Source organism: Nipponia nippon, unplaced genomic scaffold (genome assembly GCF_047370975.1).
Source record: "Nipponia nippon isolate SJK-2023a ecotype South Korea unplaced genomic scaffold, ASM4737097v1 scaffold_45, whole genome shotgun sequence".
NCBI lineage: Eukaryota > Metazoa > Chordata > Aves > Pelecaniformes > Threskiornithidae > Nipponia > Nipponia nippon.
The window spans coordinates 34,861-58,606 of record NW_028262364.1 but is presented as its reverse complement, the minus strand read 5'-3'; the positions used below and the strand labels follow the sequence as shown (position 1 = coordinate 58,606).

General features: G+C 42.7%; 2 protein-coding genes across 3 annotated transcripts; one reads left to right on the top strand and one right to left on the bottom strand.

Annotated features, from left to right (window-relative positions):
• The first annotated feature begins 1,318 nt into the window (after positions 1-1,318).
• On the top strand, positions 1,319-22,383 carry LOC104011954 (olfactory receptor 6E1-like). 2 transcript variants are annotated; one of them, XM_087778691.1, is made up of 3 exons: positions 1,319-1,430; positions 2,334-3,034; positions 22,142-22,383. In XM_087778691.1, the coding sequence occupies exons 2-3, from the start codon at positions 2,347-2,349 to the stop codon at positions 22,153-22,155; spliced, it is 702 nt and encodes a 233-aa protein (XP_087634817.1). In that variant the 5' UTR covers positions 1,319-1,430; positions 2,334-2,346; the 3' UTR covers positions 22,156-22,383. The 2 variants fall into 2 exon arrangements, with proteins under 2 accessions (XP_087634817.1, XP_009462579.1); XM_009464304.2 differs by lacking the exon at positions 22,142-22,383 and having other exon boundaries at positions 2,334-3,288.
• Positions 8,942-9,693, bottom strand: LOC148052626 (olfactory receptor 6T1-like). The gene is given in 3 exon segments (XM_087778704.1): positions 8,942-9,290; positions 9,292-9,639; positions 9,641-9,693. Coding segments are annotated over 3 exon segments (750 nt in total).
• Positions 22,384-23,746: the final 1,363 nt, after the last annotated feature.

The following is a 23,746-nucleotide window of genomic DNA, read 5'->3' as shown; positions in this document are numbered from 1 at the left end:
GTCCAATGGAGGACAAGCAAGTTGATCGGAGAACTGGGGCACAGGACACATGAAGAGAAGCAGACGGAGAAGACAAAGTTGAGAGGAGGGATCTAGCTGTACTGTCCACTGTCTGAAGGGGATTTATAGAGAAGTCAGAGCCAGACCTCTCAGAAGTGCACAACGAAAGGACTAGAGGTGTGGGTCATGGCTTAAACAAGTAAATCTCCACTGGACACAAGGAAATAACTCTTCACAATGAATATGGTGAAGCACGAGGCAGTGCCCAAGGAAGCTGTGGGATCCCCATGCTTGGAGGTATCCACACTTACCTAGAGAAGGTCATGAGCAACCTTGTCCAGCTTTGAAGTTAGCCTTGCTTTTAGCAAGGGATTGGACCTCCAGAGGTCCTTTCAAATCTCGTTTTCTCTACGATTTGATTATATTCTTGCTGTTCTTCAAACTTTCACAAATGTTTTCCCAGGAGGTGTTTGGCAGATTTCAATACCTAATTGGTCCCTGAGGTTTGACTCAGTGAGGAAGTACAAGAATCTGATATGCTAGCACTATTATAAAAAGGATCTGAGAAGAGAGGAAATTTATTTGCCCAAAATCAAATGTCAAACTAAATGAAGGAGGAACATAAGACTCAGAATCCTTTTTGAAGCATCATGGATTGCTGTGGATATACTGGTAACTATTTGGGCCATTTCTTAGAGTTTGGGTGTGATTTTTTGGAGACAGAAAGATTAAAGGGACAATGGCTTGGAAACCTGAACTTTTGGTCTTCAAACTGAAGTAAAAGCTTTTAGCTGTAACAGAGGGAGTTTCTTGTTTTAAGGGACCACTCTCAGCTTCCAGATAATACCTGTTCATCTGTGGTATTAAAAAATATGTTCTATATTTTTTATGTTTTGTGAGAGGGGAGTTGTTTTGTTTGGTGTTTTTTGAGAAACACCCATGAGGTGATGCTAATAAAACCCTGTGTTTTGCTGGGAAAAGGGCACTAAAGGTGAAAGATTTGTTGGGAATAGTGTGATAAGAAGGGTTATAGCATCCTAGCCCCTATCTACCCTTTTGTTGAGCATTTTGTAAGGAGCATTTGAAGAAGGAGAATTGAGTGGCATGTTTGGTATGGGCTATGAGCTATCTAAGATGTGCTTGCTTTCCCTGGAAACTCATTGTGTTGGTGTTTATTTCAATCATTCAGAAATATCTGAAATGAGTCTAAAATCAGATTCAAAGGTCCAGACACAATAGATAAAACCTGGGAGATCTGAGTGCAAGATGAGATGTGTGTCTCTTTCTAGGACAAGGAGGGCTGGTGTCTGGGAGAAAAAGGAGGGAGAATGCAATGAAAACCCATAGATGGGACCTTGCAAGCCTTCAGGAAAAGAATGTGATTGAAGGGCATCAGCCAGAATTTTCAAGTTCCACTTCACTTCCAAAAGGTAATGGCAACCACAGTGGTGACTATTGTCATAGTACAGTACAGTAGTGCAGTAGACACAGTGCACTGGACAATGTACCTATCTGAGTTTAGGGTAGGTGAAGGGGTGCTTGGAGACAGGTGCTCTGAAGAAGAATGACCATCGGCATAAGAGTTGACCCACTGGAGCTGTAGAGCTGAGAGTAAATGAAAAGTAACCGGAAAATTTTTGCATACTTTTCCCCCTCCCCCCTTTTATACTCTTGCTTAGTGTAGCATCCATCCATTTCTCTGCACATTTTTCCTTCTCTCAGTGGCAACCAGCCACCCTTCTCTTCGTAGCACTGCTATCTTTCTGTCTGGCCTTTTCTTTGTAAAAAGTCTCTCCCTCTCTCTGTCTTTTTCTTTTTATCTCCTTTTAACTGCAGTATGTTTCTCTTTTTCAATACTTATGTACCCATCAACTAGTGTAATCTGCTTCAGGGTCAGTCTACAGTATGATTGCATTCCTCTTCAGTACTGCTTTTGAATTCATTGCAACTAGTAGGTCTTTGGGCGCTTAGTCGAAGTACTCACTGTGTGCATTTGGGGTTTTTTTATGTATTTGATGGAGGGTGAATGTTGTCAGACAGTTCAGAGATTCATTTATCCTAGGGTCTATAACAGTTTCTGCATGTGCACCTCTCTACTAAGGGGGAACTGTATGAATCATGTTGCTGGAGTGAGGACTCAATGTTACAAATGGAGCTTGAGGCTCCATTGACGTGAACAAGATTGTTATTATGTGGTTACTGTGACTGCTCCAGTCTTTTACAAGGGGTTCCTTACTGGTATTGCCCATTAATGTTAGCAAAGCCAAACTGACTTGTGCTCTGTTGTTTTCCACTAGTTCTCAAAATGGGCCTTTTTTTTCTCTTTCTGCTAGCAATGAAGCCTCAATGAACCAGACTACAGTAGTGGAATTCGCCCTCTTGGGGCTGACCTGCAGCCGCCATTTGGAGATCATCCTCTTTGTGTTTCTTGTGATTGCCTACTTCTTGATCCTGCTTGGAAACATTACTGTCATCAGCATCACTCTTGTGAATCATTTCCTTCAGACCCCAATGTACTACTTCCTCAGAAATTTTGCCCTTTTGGAAATCACGTTCACCTCCACGTTCATTCCCAGCACCCTCTACAGCCTTCTGACAGAGAGGAAGATGATTTCCCTGCCTGGTTGTTTCCTTCAGATGCTGCTTTTCTTTTACTTGGGTACCTGCACATTTTTCCATGTGGCAACAATGTCCTTGGATCGTTATGTTGCCATTTGCCGCCCTTTGCATTACACAACAATTATGAACAACAGATTTTGCCTCCAGCTGGTCCTGGCTTGCTGGGCAGTGAGTTTTCTCTTGATGTTTCCTCCCACCATTATGATTGTCCAGTTGCCATTCTGTGGTCCCAATGTCATGAACCACTTTTACTGTGATACTTCCCTGTTGTTGCAACTGTCCTGCACAGACACAGGGTTCATAGAAGGACTGATGTTTACCGTACTAATTATCATCATACCTGGTACCTTAACAGTAACTGCTGTTTCTTACGGCTGCATTATTATCACCATCTTGCATATACCATCTTCCACAGGTAGGAAGAAGGCATTTTCCACTTGCTCGGCTCACCTCATGGTGGTTATGATATTTTACAGCACATGTATCTACAGGTATATCCGCCCAGCACAGCGAGGTGGGCAGGAGTCTGACAAAGTTCTTTCTTTCTTATTCTCTGTGGTGACTCAGATGCTTAACCCATACATCTACTCACTCAGGAACAATCAAGTCAAACAGGCTCTAAAGGAGAGCATGCTGAAGGCATTTTCTAGCTCCCTAAGGCAGGTGTGAATGCTGGCATAGCCCATCCAAGTGACTGAATTGTTTCCCAGATGCAACATCAGCATTGTGTAACTGTGACTTAAAGATGCTGATTACAAATGGCTTATGCTTTCTACACGTTATGTAGTTCCTTCTTCTGTTAGCAACCAAAATATGCCAACACAGAAAGGATTTTCTAGTCCTCCAGTACCATACTCAGCTTTGCCTGTGTATTTTTCCCCCTTGCTGTGGTGGGTTAGCCTTGTCTAACAACCAAATTCCCACCCAGCTGCTCATGCACCCCTTCCACCCCATAGTGGGACAGAGCAGAGACAGAAAACAGGAAAAAACAGAAACAAGAAATCTTGTGGGTTGAGATGAAGACGGAGAGATGGCTTACCAATTGCAGCTGGGAGCAAAACAGATTGGATTTGGGGAAAATTAATTTAATTTATTGCCAATTAAAATAGTTTTAGTTTGTGAGAAACAAAGTCAAATACTAAACCAACGCCTTTACTTGCCACTTTCTCATGCTCCATTTTATTCATTCATTCCAATCCTCCACCACTGCCCCAAGCAGCGCAGGGTGAGTGGGGAGGGTTATGGTCAATCCATAAGCTTTTCCCTCTGCTGCTCTTTTCCTCTTGTGTTTTTCCTCTGCTCCAACGTGGCTTCTCCACAGGCTGTAGTGGATATCTGCTCCACCATGGAGTATTTCCTCCTCCTTCTCTGATTGTGCTGTTCCCTCAGTTGTTTCTCACTCTTTTTGTTCCCTCCTCCTCTCTAGCTGGCAATTGCTGCCCTTTCTTAAAGATGTTTTCCCAGAGGTGCCACCAGCTTCACTCATGGGCTCAGCTTCGGCCTGTGGTGAGTCTATTTTGGAGCCGGCTGGAAGTGGCTGTATCTGGCACAGAGCAGCCCCTTCTCTCTTCTCACAGAGGCCACACCTGCAGGCCCCTTGTTACCAAGATCTTGCCATGTCCACCTGTGGTGGGTTAACCTTGTCTGGCTGCCAGACAGCCACCAAGCAGCTCTCTCATTGCCCCACCTCAACAGGACAGGGGGAGAAAATAAAATGAAAAAGTGCGTGGACTGAGATAAAGATAGGGAGGTCACTTACCAATTACAATCACAGGTAATGGCTGAACAGGGAACTCCTCGTGGAGCTCAAGAGGGAAAAGAAATTGTACAATCTCTGGAAGCAAGGTCAGGCTTTGCAGGAAGACTACAGAGCTATGATTCTTATATGCAGGGAGAAGACATAAAAGGCCAAAGCTCAACTAGAGTTGAAACTGGCCAGTGTTGTATCTGACAAGAAGGGCTTTTTTAAGTACATCAATAGCAAAAGGAGGTCTAAAGAAAACATTGGACTGATACTTGTTGAAGACGGTCACCTGACTAATAGGGACGAAGATAAAGCAGAGGCATAGAATCATAGAGTCATTTAGGTTGGAAAAGACCCTTAAGATCATTGAGTCCAACCGTAAACCTAACATGGCCAAGGCCGCCACTAAACCATGTCCTAAGCACCACATCTACATGTCTTTTAAATGCCTGCAGGGATGGGGACTCAACTGCTTCCCTGGGCAGCCTGTTCCAGTGCTTGACAACCCTTTTGGTGAAGAAATTTTTCCTAATATCCCATCTAAACCTCCCCTGGTGCAACTTGAGGCCATTTCCTCTTGTCCTATTGCTTGTTACTTGTGAAAAGAGACTGACCGCCACCTCACTACAACCACCTTACAGGTAGTTGTAGAGAGTGAGAAGGTTTCTCCAGCCTAAACAACCCCAGTTCTGTCAGCCACTCCTTGTAAGACTTGTGCTCTAGGTCCTTCACCAGCTTCATTGCCCTTCTTTGGACACAATACAGCATCTCAGTGTCCTTCTTGTAGTGAGGGGCCCAAAACTGAACACAGTACTCGAGGTGCGGCCTCACCAGTGCCGAATGCAGGGGGATGATCACTTCCTTAGTCCTGCTGGCCACACTATTTCTGACACAAGCCAGGATGCTATTGGCCTTCTTGGCCACCTGGGCACACTGCTGGCTCGTATTCAGCCGGCTGTTGACCAACACCTCCAGGTTCTCCTTTTCTGCCAGGCAGTTTTCCAGCTGCTCTTCCCCAAGCCTGTAGCATTGCATGAGTTGTGACCCAAGTGCAGGACCCAGCACTTTGCCCTGTTGAATCTCTCTTTGTCTGTTCCCAGAGCTCTTTGAGGAAACTTGCAAGGTCATGAAGTGTTGAGATCCTCATATTTTTAGAAAAAGAGCATAACCTCAAACATTAAAAGTTCACATAAACAACATGATCAAAACTGCTATGTTAAGCTTGCTCAATTTCACCCCCTGGGCAAGAGACCCTGCAAAGGAAGTGCCCCTCCCTCTCTCTTTTGTTAATGACTAGTTTCATTACTTGTTTCTTGTCTAGGGTCTAATGAAGAAACAAACTGTATGTGGCCAGTTTGGTTTATTGGATTCTTCTTAACAGATTTTTCCAACTACCAACAACTGCAGCCAAACAGCCCTAGATGTTTCATGCAAATTGCCTCATGATCCTTTACTTCTGATATGTTTTTCCCTCCAGTAAGGTTGGTTGGTTAATAGGTTAAGAAAAGAAACTGAATTGTGGACAAGGGCTTTGTTTCGGGGTAACACAGAAAACAAGGAACAGCACTTGGGCCATGCAAGTGTGGGGTCCAATGTCTGTTGCTAACCCACCACTAGGAAGGAGTTTCAGGGATGATCACAGCAGTGTGTAATCACTGTGCTGTAACACATGTACAAGTTGGCATAGTGTGTGGGTTGTATCATTTTTTAATGTTTTTGTGTTTTTCTACCTTTCTGGTTCTTTAAATACAGAAGGTAGATTGACGTTTGCCCCAACAAGAGACCAGTCCCTTTGGACTGGTAACATACAACTTTCTGCTTTAAAGCCTGTATATTGTCTTTGCATTTCCTAATCAATGGACTTCGTCATGCTTAGTTACTCTGGTATCTCTTATTTTTCTTTGAATATAACTTCTTATTGCAGATGACAAGTGTCAGAACTTGTGTCTAGTTTTCAGTTACAATAACAACTTTATTTGTATTTGGATCACCGGCACTTTTGGACTTTATGTATTTGTATCACCAATACATTTATTTTCAACCAACTTCATGATTACAGTCCTGTCATAACAAGAGGTGACGAACAGGAGCCAGACTGCTAGTAAATACTTTCTTTAAAAACTACAATTTGCAGATCATGCTACAGAAAAGCAAAGCAAAGAATCCAAAGCAATAACTAAACTAAAACACATGGCTTGAGTCAGTGCTTGTGAGGTCATTGGAGCCTGAGTAGCTGACAGGGCAGGACGAAGCACATGGCTGGTGTCTGTGCTTGTGGTGGCACAGGCTGCGCAGGTGGTGGAGTTATCTCCTGCTGGTGTTCCTGCTCCCTTCTGTCATCTCTCCAGTCCTTCAAGGGGGTTGGTGTTGGAGCACTTGAAAAGGAAGCAGTCTCCTCATCAGAGCAATTAATGAGAAGAAGAGGGAGCCCTGGGAGAAAGAGGGATGAAAAGACTTTCGCGTGGTAATTTAAGGCTGAACATATAAAAAACATTTTCATTTCTGAACTTCTCACTTTCCTGTGTAAGGTTCAACTCTGGGTCAAATGCTTCTTTAAGCAGCCGTTTTCCCTCTCTTCCATCTAGCAACATCTGGGTATTCTGAGCTTGTTCTTAATGCTGTAGACGAAATGGTTGAATAGGAGACAAAACCCTGTGTTGTAAACAGACTGCTTTGCTGAGGTGCTCTTCGGCTGTGGGTGGGTTTGGGTCACACAAAGAGGCAGCTCTCACAAGAAATGGAGATCACAGTGAGCTGGGAGGTACAGGTGCAGAGGCGTTTTGCCTTTCTTGAAGCCGAATACGTTACAGTAATGTTGATGTTAATGTAAGACACAAAAGTGATGGTGAGTGCATCCAGGAGAAAAAAACACAGCTGTCAAGAAACTCAGGTAGCTCAGGAGCTCTGTGTCCCTGCAGAGAAGTCTGAGTAATAGCAAGTTATCACCATTGGTTAATGGCTAGAAAAAGTTAACGGCATCTGGGCTGCAGAAGGACATCTGGAAAAGTACAGTCCCTGGGCCAAAAATAAGGAGGAAGTGCCCTGGCCAAGATAAGATAAGCAGAGCACATACTTGTGTTTGTTGTGCTTACACAGTGTAGTGGCCTACACATGGCCACATACCTGTTGCTCTCAAGAAATATGTGTTATTTTGGAGAGCCAGCATGGGTTCCTGTTAAATTCCCTCAAGCAATAAGAGTCTGCTTTCCACTCATCTCTCCAAGTGTGAGACATTTTAGCTCTTGGTGAGCAATTCAATCAGTTATTTGCCTTGATTTCTTTCCAGGCCTTTCCTTATTGCAGCAATATTTGAGGTGCCCTCCTTAGTGGTCATTAGGCAAAAGTCAAATATTAACTAACTCCTATATTTCTTATTTTGTATATTAATTGCCATAGAATTTGTACCAGAGAAGGAACGTGATCAGTTCAGAAGTAGTCAGTAAAGCTGACATTTTATTTTTATAGATATGCCTTTTTAATTTGGACCTACAAGATGCAGAGTTTTAACTGAAACCAAATCTTCTCTTAATTCTGCAAGTTATGATGACTTACATATATTGAGTGAACAGAGCCATTCCTTGTATCTTTATGACTTGGCTTGTTTCTGTCTTTGAATGCTTCTTTACATATAGTTATTTATCTTTTTTCTTGTCCTTCAGCTCTCTTGCTTCTCTCTCTTCCTTGTAAGGACTGATCTGCTCTCCTGGAGTTTGAAACAGATATGGCCAGCCTTTCTAGAACCCCGTAGAATTAACTGTCACATGCATTGAGAACAGTTTCTAGATCTTGCAAAATGCCTGATTTCTAAACTGTTGACCTGTGTAGCCAGCTAGCCCCTGGTGAGGATGTCTCTTCGTCCCAGCAATGGTGTATAGTATATGAAAATCAACTCTGTTGCCTGCTCTTTTTGGCACTTGAAAGGGGGAGCAAGGGCTATTGCTACTATAAGTCTCAGTGTGGAGACAAGGTGGCGTTGGGTCACCTCCAGCACATTTCTGTCCGTCCCTCTCTTCTCAGATTGCATTGGAATAGTATTTTCAGTTCTGTGGTACTGAACATCATCTAGCACTCTATGTGCAAATACGCAGTCTTTTGTGTCCTTTGGCTTTTAAAAGAACATGCCATTGTTAATCCATGGACATTGAAAGCAGCTGGCATAATGAGCTTCTCACTGAAAGAAGAGTTACTGAAGACTGGATTGGGAATTTTGTGTGTTAATAACCCTAAGCTTTACCACTTGATCATTTCTTGGCAAAAGAAGTCTTCTAGGACTCTTACATGAATATATTTTTTAACAGCAGAGTCATTTATACTACTAAACAGTTCTGTTTTAATCAAACAGATGTAATTTTTTACTGTGTCTTTGGCATGTACAAAGTATCCTGTGTGGAACACGCACAATATCCGAGTTTAGGCATTTTTTCATTCACTGGAAGGAGTTTCCCATAAGAATGGAACACGGGGAGAAAAATCATGCACACAGGAATGCTGCTTCTTGCAAACTTCCTTAAAGAGCCTGTCTGAGATGAGCTGCAGTTTATGTAGAAAGCTGGGAATATGGCGATCTTGAGAATGCCCTTATTGTCCACTCAATTTACAGTTCATTCTGAAAGCCCTTGTACCACTGAGGATGTGGGAGGCAGTGTCCCTCAGAGCATCCCTGACCTACTGGCTCCTCAAAGTGTAGATGAAAGGATTAAGCAAGTGAGTGAAAACAGCCGTCTGCAGGGTGACTGCCTTCTTGAGGCTGAAGGAAAACTCTTTGTTTGTCGCTATGTGCATGAGGATGGCACTGCCATAGATTATGGACCCCACGGTGATGTGGAAGGCACAAGTGGAGAAGGCCTTTTTCCAGCCTGAAGATGAGGGGATATGGAGAATAGTGATGAGGATGTACAGATACGAGAGAATAGTAAATAGCAGAGAGTATAGTAGTGGACAACGCAAGCTTCACCGGCTCCAGGAGATGGGTGTCTGCAGAAGAGAGCTTGATCAATGGCTCACTGTCACAACAAAAGTGATCAATAACATTTGGCCCACAGAAGGGGAGCCAGGAGATAATGGTCATGGGAGAGAGGACAGAGAAGCAGCCCCCAGCCCAAGAAGCCATCCCTAGTTGGAAGGACCTCTGGCTGCTCATGATGGTGGAATATCTGAGTGGGATGCAGATGGCCACATAGCGATCAAGTGACATGACAGCCAAGAGAATGACTTCGGTAGCGCCAAAAAAGAAGTAGAAATAGCATTGTGAGATGCATCCGGGCACAGAGACAGTCTTCCCAAGAGATGAAATCTTTCATCATTTTTGGAACAATGGCTGTTGCCGCCATGTTATCGAGAAAAGAGAGATTGCAAAGGAAGAACTACATGGGGCTGTGGAGTCGATGATCAGCCAGTGTGACTGAGATGATGGTCACATTCCCAGAGACTGTCAGTACATAGATTATGAGAAACTTGATGAAGAAGAGGACATCCCGTTCGCAGACCACGGGAAAACCCAGAAGTATGAATTCAGTCACCACAGAGCTCTGAGCTTGGCAGACATCTGTGACTTCAGCTGGGCAAGAGGGTCTTAATAATGAAACAGAAAAATGTATTTCAATGGAAATGTTTTCTTAGTCCTGGTAGGTATCATTAGTTGGACTCTGGGAGGGAGAACTTCTGACACAGAATGTCTCTTTCCTTCTAACTATAGATTTTATTGACAGGAAGATTTCCACTATCTCTCTCATTAATATGGGGTAGCAGCTTGTACCCGGAATCTAAAAACTGTCATAACTTAGTTTGGAAAGAACTTTTGGAGGTCTTGTCCCGCCCTTTGCTTCAATTAGGCTAACTTCAAAATTGGGTCATATTACTTAGGGTCTTGCCTACTAAATTTGTGACCATGTCAGAGGATGGAGATCCCACAACCTCTCTGGGTTCCTGGTCCAGTCTTAACAATGCTCAGAGGAATTTCTTTTTCTCCTATCTAGTTAGAATTTCCCCTGCTGCAATTTTATCAGATTGCCTCTTCATCTTCCAAGGTGCACCTCTGAGAAAAGCGTGGCTCCATCTTCTCTATAACCTCCCGTAAAGAGTTGAAGACCGATGCTAGATACCAGGAACTGTGTTGTGCATGTCCCCCCCGCCCCTCACTGTCTCTCTCCTCATATGCTTAGCCTTCCAGCACCCTAACTCTCTCATGGTCTCTTCTGATAGTCCTTCCATTTCTTCTACATTAATCTCATACTGGGCAGCATGAGGGCAAACCAAATATTGTTTTCCCATTTCTGGCCCCACTGCTGCCAGTTAGAGGGGAACAACAATTTCCATTTACCTGCTGGATGCACTCTTGCTAATGCAGCCTGGTGGGTTGCCAGCCTTCATCAACGCAGGGGCACAGTGCTGACTCTTGATCAACTTACTGTCCGGTAGAACCCCCACATCATTTTCTGGACAGCCATTCCTTAGTCAGCCAGTCTACTGTTGCTCATCCATTTTTTCAGTACCTAAACTACCCAAATTCAGTTTGCATACACAAGTCTCCCCCCAAATGCTTTACCATCTCTATTGCTGTGTATGCAGTGCCTGACAAATGCTGCTTGAAGGGACACTGGAGCAGGCAAGTAAAATACCAAGAAAGAACAGAGTTCCAGGAGTGCAAATAATAGAGGCTTATGATCTTTATGGTAACCCTAATGGTTATCATCTGAATTAAGTCATTATCATTGTGCTGCCACCGTCTTTCCTGCAACTGTTTAGGTAGACTGATGTTTGTGATAAGAAGTGTACACGATGACAGAGAAAAAACTGCCAGAATCAACTGTATGTGAAAAGTGTACTGTTTTGAGAAACAACTCTATGTGTTGATACAGAGAAACATCACATGAGAAGACGTTCTTCACATCTAATGTAGCTTCCTCTGCCTCTCTTTACAGTAAATGCAAGCTATGCAAATTGTGAGCCTACAACTTAGTGTCCGAGAAGTGGCTTATATAATCTATTTTTGTTGACCAGGCAAAGATGAATTACGCCCTGGTCTCTACTGCCTATATCTGAATATTTTAAGGAGATTTGGGAGTGATGAATGTATGTTAGGTACCTCCATGTAGTCAGATGAGTCCAACCTGTAAGCTTCTACGTTTGAGAAGAGAGATGAGATGAGAGAAGCCAGGAAAGAAAAAATTACCCAAAGGAAAAAAGTTCCATAAACAAATCTTGTACATTAGCAGGCGACTGCTGTTACAGCTGTCTGCCCAATCTAGTGACTTTGAAATAACAACGCTGGAGTGATGGATATGTCTAATGGTTTCCCTGTGATCTAGAAGAGAGGAATCAAAGCAAAGGACTTACTGGCTGGGTGAATGAATAGGCGGAATGCCTTTTTACAAGGTCCAATAATGTTTCTCTCTCTAACTTTGCCAGAAGTCAACAGGATCCAGTGCAGGCCTTACACTTCTATGCAGTAGAAGACGTTTACAGATCATGTCCTCCTTTAAGTCTAAAGGGTAACTATATTGTTGGTGGCTGAACCTGGCTGTCATTGAGCACCTTGCTACACAAGTCATGCAGAAGGAGCGTTGTGCTTTTGGGACAATGAAAGGCCTGCCCCAAAAGAATTGTAGTCATATTACGTACCATAGAATAACTAATGGAGCCATCATTGTGGCATTCATGTGAGATGAGGGGTAGCATGAACCTTGCTCTTCTGCGCCTCAGGACAATTTACACTAGATTGTACTGGTCTCCTCACCCCTCCCATCTCTCTGAATGTTCACCAGTTTGCACCAAGTGGGAAAGTTCTTGCGGGAAAGTTCTTGCGGGAAAGTTTGAGAACAGTAGGAAAGCCCAAATGTTTATTTGAAGGGAATGGCAATCAGCTGTAAGACCTTGTTTTCGACTAGACAGGAAAGGATTTGCACCTCTTTACAGGAGTTCAGTAAACGTTTGCACCTAGCTCTCTGAAGGTGGGCCTGGTAGCTCTGTTTTACTGTTTTTGAGGTCTTAGTATTGTTCTCAGGTAAGGGGAATTCTTAAAACTTCAAATGTATTTGTGGAACAGCAACATTTGCTTTGCTTTGCTTCTTGTAAGACAGGAGAAAAATCTACCAGCTCATTATTGTTACTATTTATCTATGCCTAGTTAGAGATTTAGACAAATAAAAGTTTAAAGCAGTTGGACATATACTCCGGTGTAACTGCAATTGGATGCAAAACTTGTCCACTTGTAAATGTGGGCGTTTTCTTTCTCAAAAGTAAATGATTCGTGGTAAACTGTCAATCTCCTACAATACTAGTATACTATACTAGTGTACTGCTAATGATCAATAGTAACTTTGGAGTTAGGATCTCATTGGGCTTGGCACTGCATATATATAGAACAAACCCATTTTTAAGTGATTGCCAGAAAACATTCACAGTCTAAATATATGGCAACAGACAAACTTTTTCCTTGAATAGAGAAGTACAAAGAGTTGTTGTTTGGTTTCAATATGCCAACAACTCAGTGATCCAGACTAACAAAGGAAAAAGAGGGATTTTTTTTGAAAAAAAAAAAAAACAGAGTTGCAGATTTCTAATATGCTTTTGTAGATCTGGACCACAGGAACCAAACTCCTTTATGAATTCTTTTAAGAAGAAACTTTTGTTTCCATCCTAAAAAGCTTTGCACAGAAGTTCTTATTTTGCCCTCATTCCATATGAAAAAAATCTGGCTTTGATGTTATAGGCCAATGTTTGATGTTATATAGCTCAAGGCACTAACCAGGTCAGTGTGCAACTCATTTGAATTAGCATCCTGTAGCCACCATCTCACCTGGAGCTTCTGGGGAGCTAACACCTAACCTTTCTTTTAGAGGAGGCCTCATGACAGTAGTACAAATGGATCTAATGCCACAGCTCCCCTGTCATCATGCCCCAAGGGAAGTAGGTAAGGCGTGAATGAATACAGCAGTCACTCCAACGTTGCTGTTGGTTGGCATCCAAAGGAAGAAATGAGCCCCGAGGCCCTGAGTTATGTGTATGTCAGCTGCCCTGAAGAATGAGTTACATATTGTCACTTGTGCCTAATCAGCCTCCACGGAACTGTCTGTGGGATCCAGGAAAGTGATTTGGCTTGTTTGCAGAAATCTGTAACTTAGATGTAAGCTAATTCACAATCAATGTGTACAATCACTCAGCACCTCCTGAGAATGGTGCAACTTCCTAATGCAGGTGTCTGCCTTATCTGGCCTGAGTTGCCGCCTGGAGGTGCTCCATTGCTTGTGAACTGCAAACAGGTTTCTGGTCTCCTACAAGTCTGCCTGTTAGATGGTAATAACAGATGGTGTCACTGACATGATCTGCTCCTGTGATTTGCAGTGAAGAAACCAAAGCTTCTGAAGAATCAGGCAACTTCTTTCACTGAACAGACTTAATGGGCAATGCTAAGGTTATTACCTCATCTGGCATTGTCTTTTCTGATCTTCTGTGCGACTGGTTTAACGGGGAGAAGAAGAACAATTAAAATACAGATGGTGCAGATTGTAAAGACATTTTACAAAGGACAGGACAGAGGAGGAAATAGTTCTTGGATATTTGAAAGAGCTATGGTTGCCTGAAAAGATTGAAGTTTTACAGTGTGACTGCATTTGACAAAAGATCGATCTGGGGAGCAGGCTCCAGGTTGTTTATTGTTCACTCAGTCAATGTAATGAAGTGAGTCATCATTATCAGTAAAGTTTGTTGCAAGAAGGCTTCTCCTCCCTCCTTTTCCCATAATAAGATTTTTTTCTTTTTGCATTTTCATTCTTTATCGTCTTTAACGCAAAACCACCTATTTGTCTTTATCATTTGAATAATTAATGAGGAGCTATATTGCAACAGTGATGATAACAAAACATTCCACATAACACATTTATTTAGTTGATATCAAGAGGTTCAGAGTGGTGATAGTAAAACCAGTCAGAATTTAGCTAGCTAATGTGGGTGAACTAGTACTGAGTCCCAAGGTCCCACGTGTATTGGTTTCTGAAGAATGGGAAACAGTCTGCTAACTCAGATTTTGATATGTTCCCATTCACCAGAGGATGAAACCGTGCTTTTAGAGAGACCTACTGTTCATCTTCATGTATGACTACACTGACAATGATCACAGTCTAGAAAGAACAGTAATGAGAGAATTTAATGTGCTAAGCCAGTGGTGGTGTTTGCATTTACAAGACTGTGTGCTGTCCCAGGGGAGATATCTTCCCTCCCCCTTATTCTTTGTCCGTTACTTAAAACCCTTCATCATTTGGTGTTGGAGAATTTGCCTGGAGAAGAGAGACAGAGCTCAGCCGTAGCTAGTGCATTAGAACATCAGGAGCATGAAACATCTTAGACTTAAACCCTGACTTTCATCTTGTTACAGAGGTAACTAACTTACTATGCATGTGAAAATTTTTGAAAGCAGACTTTTTGGAAAGTGGCTTTATTTTCTTGCAACACCTCTAGTTTCAAATACATCCCGGAGTTTAGAAGCCTCAGCAAAAAGAGGATCTCTTCTTGTCCCTTAAACTTTGTCATGGTTTTCTTTGATTGGAAAGAAATTAGAAGAGATAAGTAGAAACTGACTTCAGTGACATGTTAATTGCAGGTATTGTTTATAGCGCTTTCATCATTGAGTCTGAATTGAAAAGACTATTTTATTTTAAGAATAAAGAGAAAATGCTACGTTATAAGAAAATCAAGCATTTTGTTATTTGTTTATTTTTACTCAGGAGAATAACCCTTTGGCCTTTGCCCAAAAGACAGCTCCCTTTTCTGGTTTCTTAAAATGGCCATGTAAAAATACATTTGTCATTTTAGGCCTGTCATAATCATGTAAGTCCACAAGCAAATTAAAAGTGGATCATTTCAACCTATCACCTGTTTCTTCCCTGATGCCAATTATGAAAACTACAAAAGTTTCAATTACTGTGGGATCATCATTTCTCTTTAGAGCTGCCAGGCTTAGGAAAAGTTAGGAAAGTGTGTTAATTGAATGGTCTGGAACTGGTAAAGCCTGAAAAGTTTCTGCAGGTATTCTTCAGAACTATTTTTCTTGTACGGAAGTGAAGCATTTAGTGTGTCTAGTGAAAGAAGAAAAAAAAAAATCACTTGAAGCTGTTTTGGCAACAGATGCAGGCCGGGATTTTAGCCAACGCTTGAAAACATGAGCTCAGTCATTAGCTAGCGTCTCCGTGAACACATTTTTAGGTTATAGAGTAAGCTGCAAATCAGTCCAAGACTGTGTCTTATGTGTGCAAACTAAGCATTAAAATGCTGTTCTTACTCTCTGTCGGGAGCAGTTCACATCTCCACATCAGTACAGCTAAGAAAACCACAAAACCAGACGTTCCCTTTTTCCCTTTAAGTCTTGCTAGTTGAAGCTTGGGTGTGGTCAGAAATAGTTATTTATTTATTTATCTATCGGATTATTTATTTATTTATTTCCTAGAGAGAAACTAGAAATATTAGTAGATTTATAAAGTGTGTCTCTGTTCTAGACTTCGGCATAGTACCTGCAATGGGATTTCATTTAACTGATTACTACTTTACAGAGAGCATTTTCAGAGCTTTGTAAAGCATAACACTGAACCTGCAGGACCTGGTGAAATCAAAGACCATCTTTGGAGGATCTTAGCTGACAGTGTTAGTGAAGGCAACAAAAGGGGTTTTCAGTAAGATGGGACTTGCTTAATGGAGATTTAAATCCATTTAAAATAATGTAGATTTAAAAACTCACCAGTCTTCCCATTGTTGCTGCTCTGGCAGGGACCCAGTCTTACTGAAGGAGGCATGGAGGCTTCATGGTTGTTGTAAAATGTGCAAGTAGGGTAGCCAAGCAGGATAGTGTTACAATAAGTAGGTAGGGGAGGAAGTAAATCAGGCCATCCCTGTACACAATAGTAGGTTCAGAAGGGAAGTCCTGTGTTATTGAACGCAGCTGCTCTTTTTTGTGTAATTTTGTCACATGGATCAAGCACAATCTTGAACCTAGTTATGTTGCGTGCCAACACCAAGGCCCAGCTTGGGATGTTGCATCTCGGCGCGTATCACACATTGGCAATGCCTCTGAACAAGTGTGAGTGGGCACAGCTTTGCCCATCACAGATGCATCCCCTGATCACAGAAAGGCTAGAAATATGGTAAAGGGCATTAACTGTTTGTCTGAACACATTGCTCCACAGAAGTGGGAGAAGATTCAGGACTATTGTGTCTGTCATGTTGGTATACTGTGAGTCTAGCCGCTGGAACTGGAGTCCCACTCTGCAGGGGTAAAGTCCACGTATAAACTACTGGGATCATTTTAAAGATTTCTGAGTCTTGATTCTGTAGAAGACGTGATGAGTAACTCAGATATATCTGTCTGAAACACCACAGAGTTCCACTTCCATACCAGTTCTTCAGTGGCTCCACAAACATATTGAGATGGGAGGAGAGTTAATAACTGTTCCTAGTTTTCTCCTGAGGAAAATTAACCCTGAAAAGAAAGAAATAAATAAAAAATAACATGACACGTAGAAGAAATGTCTTGCCATTTTATTTAAAACTAGCTAGACAGAGAAAAATATCAAGAGCAGAAATATCTTTGGGAAAGGTTGAAAAGGATCAAATCGAAACTTATCTACAGGAAAAATTAATCAAATGTCCTTAGGAAAAGAAAATATACAATTCATAGGCTTCTTCTTACCTTCCTTTTTAAAAAAAATATATAGATTGGATCAAGAGTCCATCTTTTGGGGAAAACATGTCCTCCTGAAAGCTTCTTCTGGGACTTGCTCCTCAGATGGTGGATGGGGGATCTGAGGATGGGTATCACCAGCGTCATCAAAGCAGCAGTAACTTTGCTGAATTCCAGGGAGTAGCTTTGCTTGTGTCAGACACTAACAAGCATAGAATAACATTGTTAAGACTTGAATAGACGGTGATAATGAATGATAACGATTAAAAACTAACCACTGGTGACTTGTATTATTAATGAATGTCGGCCTAGTGAAATTCTGTTTTAAAGTTTGAAACTGGTCTAATTTATCAGTCCTCTGAACATTCCCATGACAGTGGTGATTAATTCTGTCATATATATGTGAGAGAGAGAGAGAGAGGTACACACACACACAAAATTCTTTGATGTTTATACGCATATGCTTAGTTGCAACACAAGGCAACCGATGCATATACGGGCTGATCTCTGCAAAAAAAGGAAACAAAAGTAACGTTTCAGAAGAAATGTCCAGTTTCTTGGGCACAGAAGGGTAGCTTGGTTTATATGATGGTGGCACCAAGTGTGGGTAGCGATGCCATCATTCAGCTGCTAAGGGTGAACATGGAGCATGATGAGCCATTCAAAGTTACACTATAGTGCAACAGGTTGCAAATGACCACTACCATCAATTCAGGTTGGATGAAGGCAACCGAAGGAAGTCCAGGAACTTGGAGAAGAAGGTTGGGATTCACAGGTAGCCGTTACAAAGGCCTATTTTTCCAAGATAAGGCTGACAAAGATTGGGGAAAATCACCAAGGTGAACAGGATATCTAAGAAGGGCACGTGGCTGAGGAAGAAGTACTTTGAAGTGTGGGACTGGTGGTCAGACTCGATGGTGGAAATTATGCTGGTGTTCTCCAGGAGAGTGAGCAGATAAATCAGCAGCAGCAGCAGAGTGAAGATTTGCATCTTTCAGGTGGAAAGGCCACCAGAAAGAATTCCCTGTGCCAAGTCTGCTTGAGAGGATCCGTCTGAGTGCCTGGCCTATTGAGAGGACTGTCACTTCAATCTGAAGTTACACAAGCATCTCTGGGGAGATGACAGATGTGAAAATGTTGCCAAAAGATGGCAGCTGCTAAGGAAGAAGTATGTGGGTACTGGAGGTGCTGACTGCAAAAGTATGTGGAAGATGAGAGGGTCTGCTTCATTAGGGTTATCTGATCAAGGACCTTTTCAATGCAAAGATGATAATAAGTAAAGGGGGAAGCAATAAAGAAGAGCACAGAGGGACACAAACCTGGGAGGCAAGGGATAATGGAGACAATGGCAAAGACCAAAAGTCTTCAATCACAAGTTGATGGGCCATTAAGAAACTCCAGACACAGCTTTGGAGAGCCCCCCCTGTAACTTCGTAACAGCTGAGAAGGGGTACCAGAGGAACTGAGGCTTTGGGATATTCGAGGGGTGAAGTTAGAAAGGAATATTTGGCGGAAGAGGACTGGGGAGGAACAAACTGGAGTGGACAGTTACGGGTGTAAATCAGGGCCAGTCAGTGCTTGTCTGTCTGAGCCCTGCGCCTGGTCACCGCAGTCTGTCCTGTCTTCTTATTAATCCCTTTCTTAACTCTCTCTCTGCATAGTGTCACTCTATCCGTGTGTATGTGTTCTACACAGACTAAGTGCCAGCTAATGGGGGGACCGGCATGAGTGGATTTGGTGCCAGCTACCAAACAGGAAAGAGGAAATATATAGATATACGTGTCTATGTGCATATATTTATACAGACCTACATAAACACACATCATGATCTTCCCTTGCTAAGTACATTTTAAAAATCATTCAAGTTTCTGCCCCTCCCTGCTTTAGGATAGGAATACCTTACTAATGCATTTTTGTTGACACATTGTGTCTCTATTCGCCCTTATTTCTAGCATGCAATCTAACTACATGTACGAGCAAACAGTCTAAATTGCTTGGACAACAGATTTTTCTGAAGTATTTTCTTTTTCTTGTCCTAAAACAATTCAAGAGTATAATACTCATGTGTGTCGGTCCCTTTAGGGCCTGGATTACCTTCAGTAGCCACCAATGGTTCTCTGAATAATGAAAAGTGAAAAATGGAAAGAATATATTCACATTTGTGAACAAGCCATCAATGTTAAAATCATCATCCCAAATAACAAATCTGTTCTGGGGAGGGAAGGGAGATAAATATCTGTCAGCAATGTCTACACTCAGCCTACAATTAAACTTCTCTATGTGCTATTGTTGAGCAAACGAAGTGGCTCCAGACTGAGGGAAGATACTCCAGGTAGCTCTGTTGAGGGTTAACTAGAAATTCATTACTAATTGTTGAGGGTTGACTAGAAATGCATTATTAGGAAACAGGCTGTACTTGATAGGTGGACAGTTGGTTTATAGGAGTGTAGCCTGATAGATGCTGCTCGTATATTAAAAGTTTAAATATAACCAGGATGTCCTTTGAGATGTCAGTAATAATTGATTTTGGATTCTTTGAGGCAAACCAACCAAGGACACTATGGAAACAGTGGACAACACACCTGTCCTTTATATGAACTATTCTCGTTATAATACTAAAAATCACACCCCCCCTACTGTGGGACCCTCCCTCGATTAAGGAGACCCCTACTCTCTGAGCGTGCTCTGTAAAGCTGTACTTATCTTGTTAATATGTATTAGCATGTACCAATCAGGTAGCAAAAAGATTATGTAATGGATTACGTGTGCTACATTCGTACTGTATAAAAAGGGCTGTCGGTAGAAAGCTCGCACACTTTGATTTGTGGGAAACCACTGAACGCCCAGGCTTACGTAAACCTGAAATAAGTAATCAATGTCTCTCCGGAGTGTGCGATTATTGGCCTATTGCACACCGGGCAAAGAATCCGCTTTTTGGGCAACAGCTCCACTGCACATTCACAGGCATTTAATAAAGCCATTACTGTGCAAAGACTATCAGCTGGGAAGGAGCAATTAACTCGGCTCATCCAACATGAAATCTTTAGGGGAAAAATGGATCGCTTAAAAGGCATAACGGGTCTGCAGAACTTTAAAAAGTAGCCTAATTGATAAATCAGCGTGGAAAACCACAGAGTATCTTAACCAGCAGCAAAAATCCAGCTCTTGTAAAGAGTCATGAAAAGGGCTCCTGATGGATCAGCTGTTGCAGAGTATGTCAGCTCTACAGATTCAAGGAATATAAGGATCTCTATTTCATTTCCCTGCGTTTCTTTTCATTTTGGGTGGTAATGATGATTAAAATTTGTGAGCAAGTCTACGCAGCCTCCTCGGGGTAAGATGGCTTTGGGCTAAGATGGCTTTGGTAACAATTGCTGGTAAGTTAGCAGAGTGAGTGCAAATGACTTGTGGGAACAGAATACCCAAACCCGTCTGTTCTGAGAACTCTTTCTGAAGTATACCGCCATACCATAATGGCAGCTTTGTCCCTCACTTAACTCAACAAACTTGAGGCTCTTATTATCACAAATGAAGCTCTCTGTCCCACATGCCTCTCTGTCTCACCTTACCCCTCGCAAAGGAAGTCCTTTGACAAGGAAGGAGCACATCCACTTGATCTGAATGGCAGGGCATGGGTGACGGGCTCTGTCAATGTTCTGAAATTTGTTTGACACCAAAGTTGAAAGCTTCCACTGGGAGTCAGAAAATTACATTCCTTAACTGCTAAGAGAAAGAAAATAATGAAGATATTTTCACTGGGAAAAAGTGGAGGTTGATGGGTGATTACAAACAGGCAACACAGCTGAGGAGCAGACAGGATGGGCCAGGACTGTGTTTTGTGTACCTAACTGCACAGACATGCAGAAATAAAGGAAGATATCTGCATATACACATAGGCAAAAGAGGGGAGCGTTAATGATTTGGTAAAGATTGACTTAGCCTTTGGGTGCTTCTTAAGCAAACCACCCCTGTTCACAACAAAAAGCAGCAGCTTGTTTTGATTCAGCATAGCACGAGGGATTTTTGTTACAGCAGAATGATCCTGGTTCAAACTGAAATTAGAGCTTTCATGCAGAAGTTCTTCTCATTTTGGTTTTGCTTTAGCTCAGCCACAGCAGCTTCCATCTGAAGTTCCAAACATTTCCATCTGCAAGAACAGAACTCCAAAGAGTTTTGGCTCCTGCAAGTTTTTCCTTCCCACCCCCAACCCTGCTCTCATTAATTTTGTTGTCAAACCTCAGACCTAGACAAAGGGTTGGATGATGAATGCCCTACTCCTACCAGCTGCATTTATATTAAGGATGCTGCTTTTTCTCTCTTCTTGATATGCAAGATGCATAAAGGCAGTCACAGCCTAACAGACGTTTTTTACAAGTATTGTTATTAGTACCTGGAAAAATGACCAGCTGATATTTGGATTGCCAACAGAACACATAAGCACCCTGGGGGGATGACTCAGCCTTTTTCTTCCTTCCTGTTGCTCCCACTAATGGTTTAGTTTGGGTCAGGTCTCAGACTGAAATAGATCTGTTCTCAGCAATTTTCCCACCCATAGGAACACGGCAGTAAAACATGTGCGAGACAGCAGAACAGTGAAAAATGCAGCATCCCCTTCCCACCTCAAGGACCTTCAAGAGCACTGCCTTATCTGTATGCAAATGACATATGTGCCCTTCTGGTACTTGGTACTACTGAAAGTATGACAGGCTAGACAGGAGTTGGCATTTGACGAGACCCATCACCAGTTCTGTCTTCAGCTTTCTCTTCCTGCGAGCCAACTCAGAGGGACATTGTTGTTACTTTGGGTATCAGTTTTTCTCAGTGCATCTCAGAAGACCCTGGTCTCCTGGAAGGTGACCCCTGTCCCATTTCTCTGGGCCCTTCGGTCATTTGGTTTTTCAACAAGAATGCGAGGTGAAATTTGGTTTGTCCCATCTGAAGGGGAAGCAAAAAGGCCCATGGGTGAATTCCCCGTGGTATTGGAATTGACAGCCTCCTGGGAATCACCTGCATGCATTGTGGTGGATAATTTAGAAAGGTTCTGCCCTGAAAGTCTTAAAAGGAGGATCACAGTGAGCATGAATGATAATATCAGCACATCTTATTTGCAGCTGAATATACCTGAGGCCAGAAGAAAGTGTTACACGTCACTTTGCCGGACACCTGAGAAACAACATGCTGTTCACCACTGTCCATAAGCCTTCTGGCAATGAATCAGACCTTGCTCATACTAAAAAGCCAGAGCTCCCGAGATATCTCCTTGCAGCCAGAGCTCCTTGCAGGTTCTGGCTCCGGGCAGTCACACAAGCACATACCTTTCCTTAGTGAATAGGCTGGTTTTCAAAGAAAGACCTTAAACACTCAGAAGACACAAATTTGCAAATAGATGTGGTTGTTTTGCAAATGCTAAGCAAACAAGAACAGTAAAGGTTAATGACTGTAAAAAAAACCAAACCAAACCAAACCAAACCAAACCAAACCAAACCAAACCGAACCAAACCAACCCCCCCCCCCAAACAACAGAAAAAACAAAACAAAACAAAACAAAAAGAACAGATGAGATGAAGAAGTTTTAGCAATGGATCTGTGAACTTCTACTTGGGGGAGGGCGAAGTCTTTCCCAAGTATCCTTTTCTTTTTCTCACTCCTTGTTCTCATGTCTATCTCATTTTTCATGACTAGCCCCACCACAGCTAGCACAATCCCCAAACCTGCAATTCAGAGCACACACGTGGAGCAGTAGTCTGTACAAGCAGCACTGCCAGATTGCTGAAGCTGCTGGTTTTCAAGATGCACATGCCTGATTACCCCCAGTAGCTTTCTGGGTGGTCTTTCTTGGTCTCTTATGGAGGAAGACTGTAGTTCTTGGTATACAGTTCCCACATGCAAGAATGTTCTCTTTCCCTCAAAGGAATAAGGCAAAGACATTTTCTTCCACTACCTTTTAGTGAAGACTCACGTTTCTGAAAGGCGTTCTTCCCTCTCCCCCGCCGCCACCTTTCTAAAAGTGTTCTGAAAGCCAGACACCTCCAGAGCTGTGCCTGGTACATAATACATTCCCTCCACATCATCCCTACAGTTTTGAGGAGAAATAGGCGTGTTTTGTAGCCAGTGGTGCGCAGCTAGCGTGCACTCTCAGTGCAGGCCACAGCTTTCCTGATAGCTTTTCTCGAGGCTTGCTTGACCTCTCTGTTCCTCAGGCTTACAGTGGGTTGACCGGGGGTGTGAGGATGGTGTCAAAAAAGGAGAAGGTTTGGTTCAGGTTTCTTAGTGGAGGTGTCCCAGGCAGCAAACAGACAGAAGAAGTGTCCCTTAGAAAATGCTGACCACAGTGATGTATGAGAAGTCTTTCGCTTCTCACACACGGTGGAGGAGGCCTTCTGCCTCCCCATGCTCAACGGGATCCTCAGGAAGGCAGCTGTAATGCAGACATAGGATGCCAGAGTGAACAAAAATGGCAAGACTACATCTGGGATGGACATTACAGTAGCCTGGTGTCACTACAGGAGAGCTCCAGCAAAGAGATCAAGTCCCAGAAGTGGTCGATTGGGCTGGGGCCACAAAACTTCAACTGGCTTGAGAAGGATGTGATGATTGTGGAACTAGTCATTCCCCCAAGCCGAGAGCCAGCTGCCAGCCGCAAATACACCTTCCAGTTCATCATGCTTGTATAGAGCATGGGGTGACATATGGCCAGGTACTGATTGTAGGACATG

What these genes read in the sequence shown, in the direction of transcription:
- LOC104011954 (XM_009464304.2), top strand. Translation starts at nt 2,347, where the DNA reads ATGAACCAGACTACAGTAGTGGAATTCGCCCTCTTGGGGCTGACCTGC.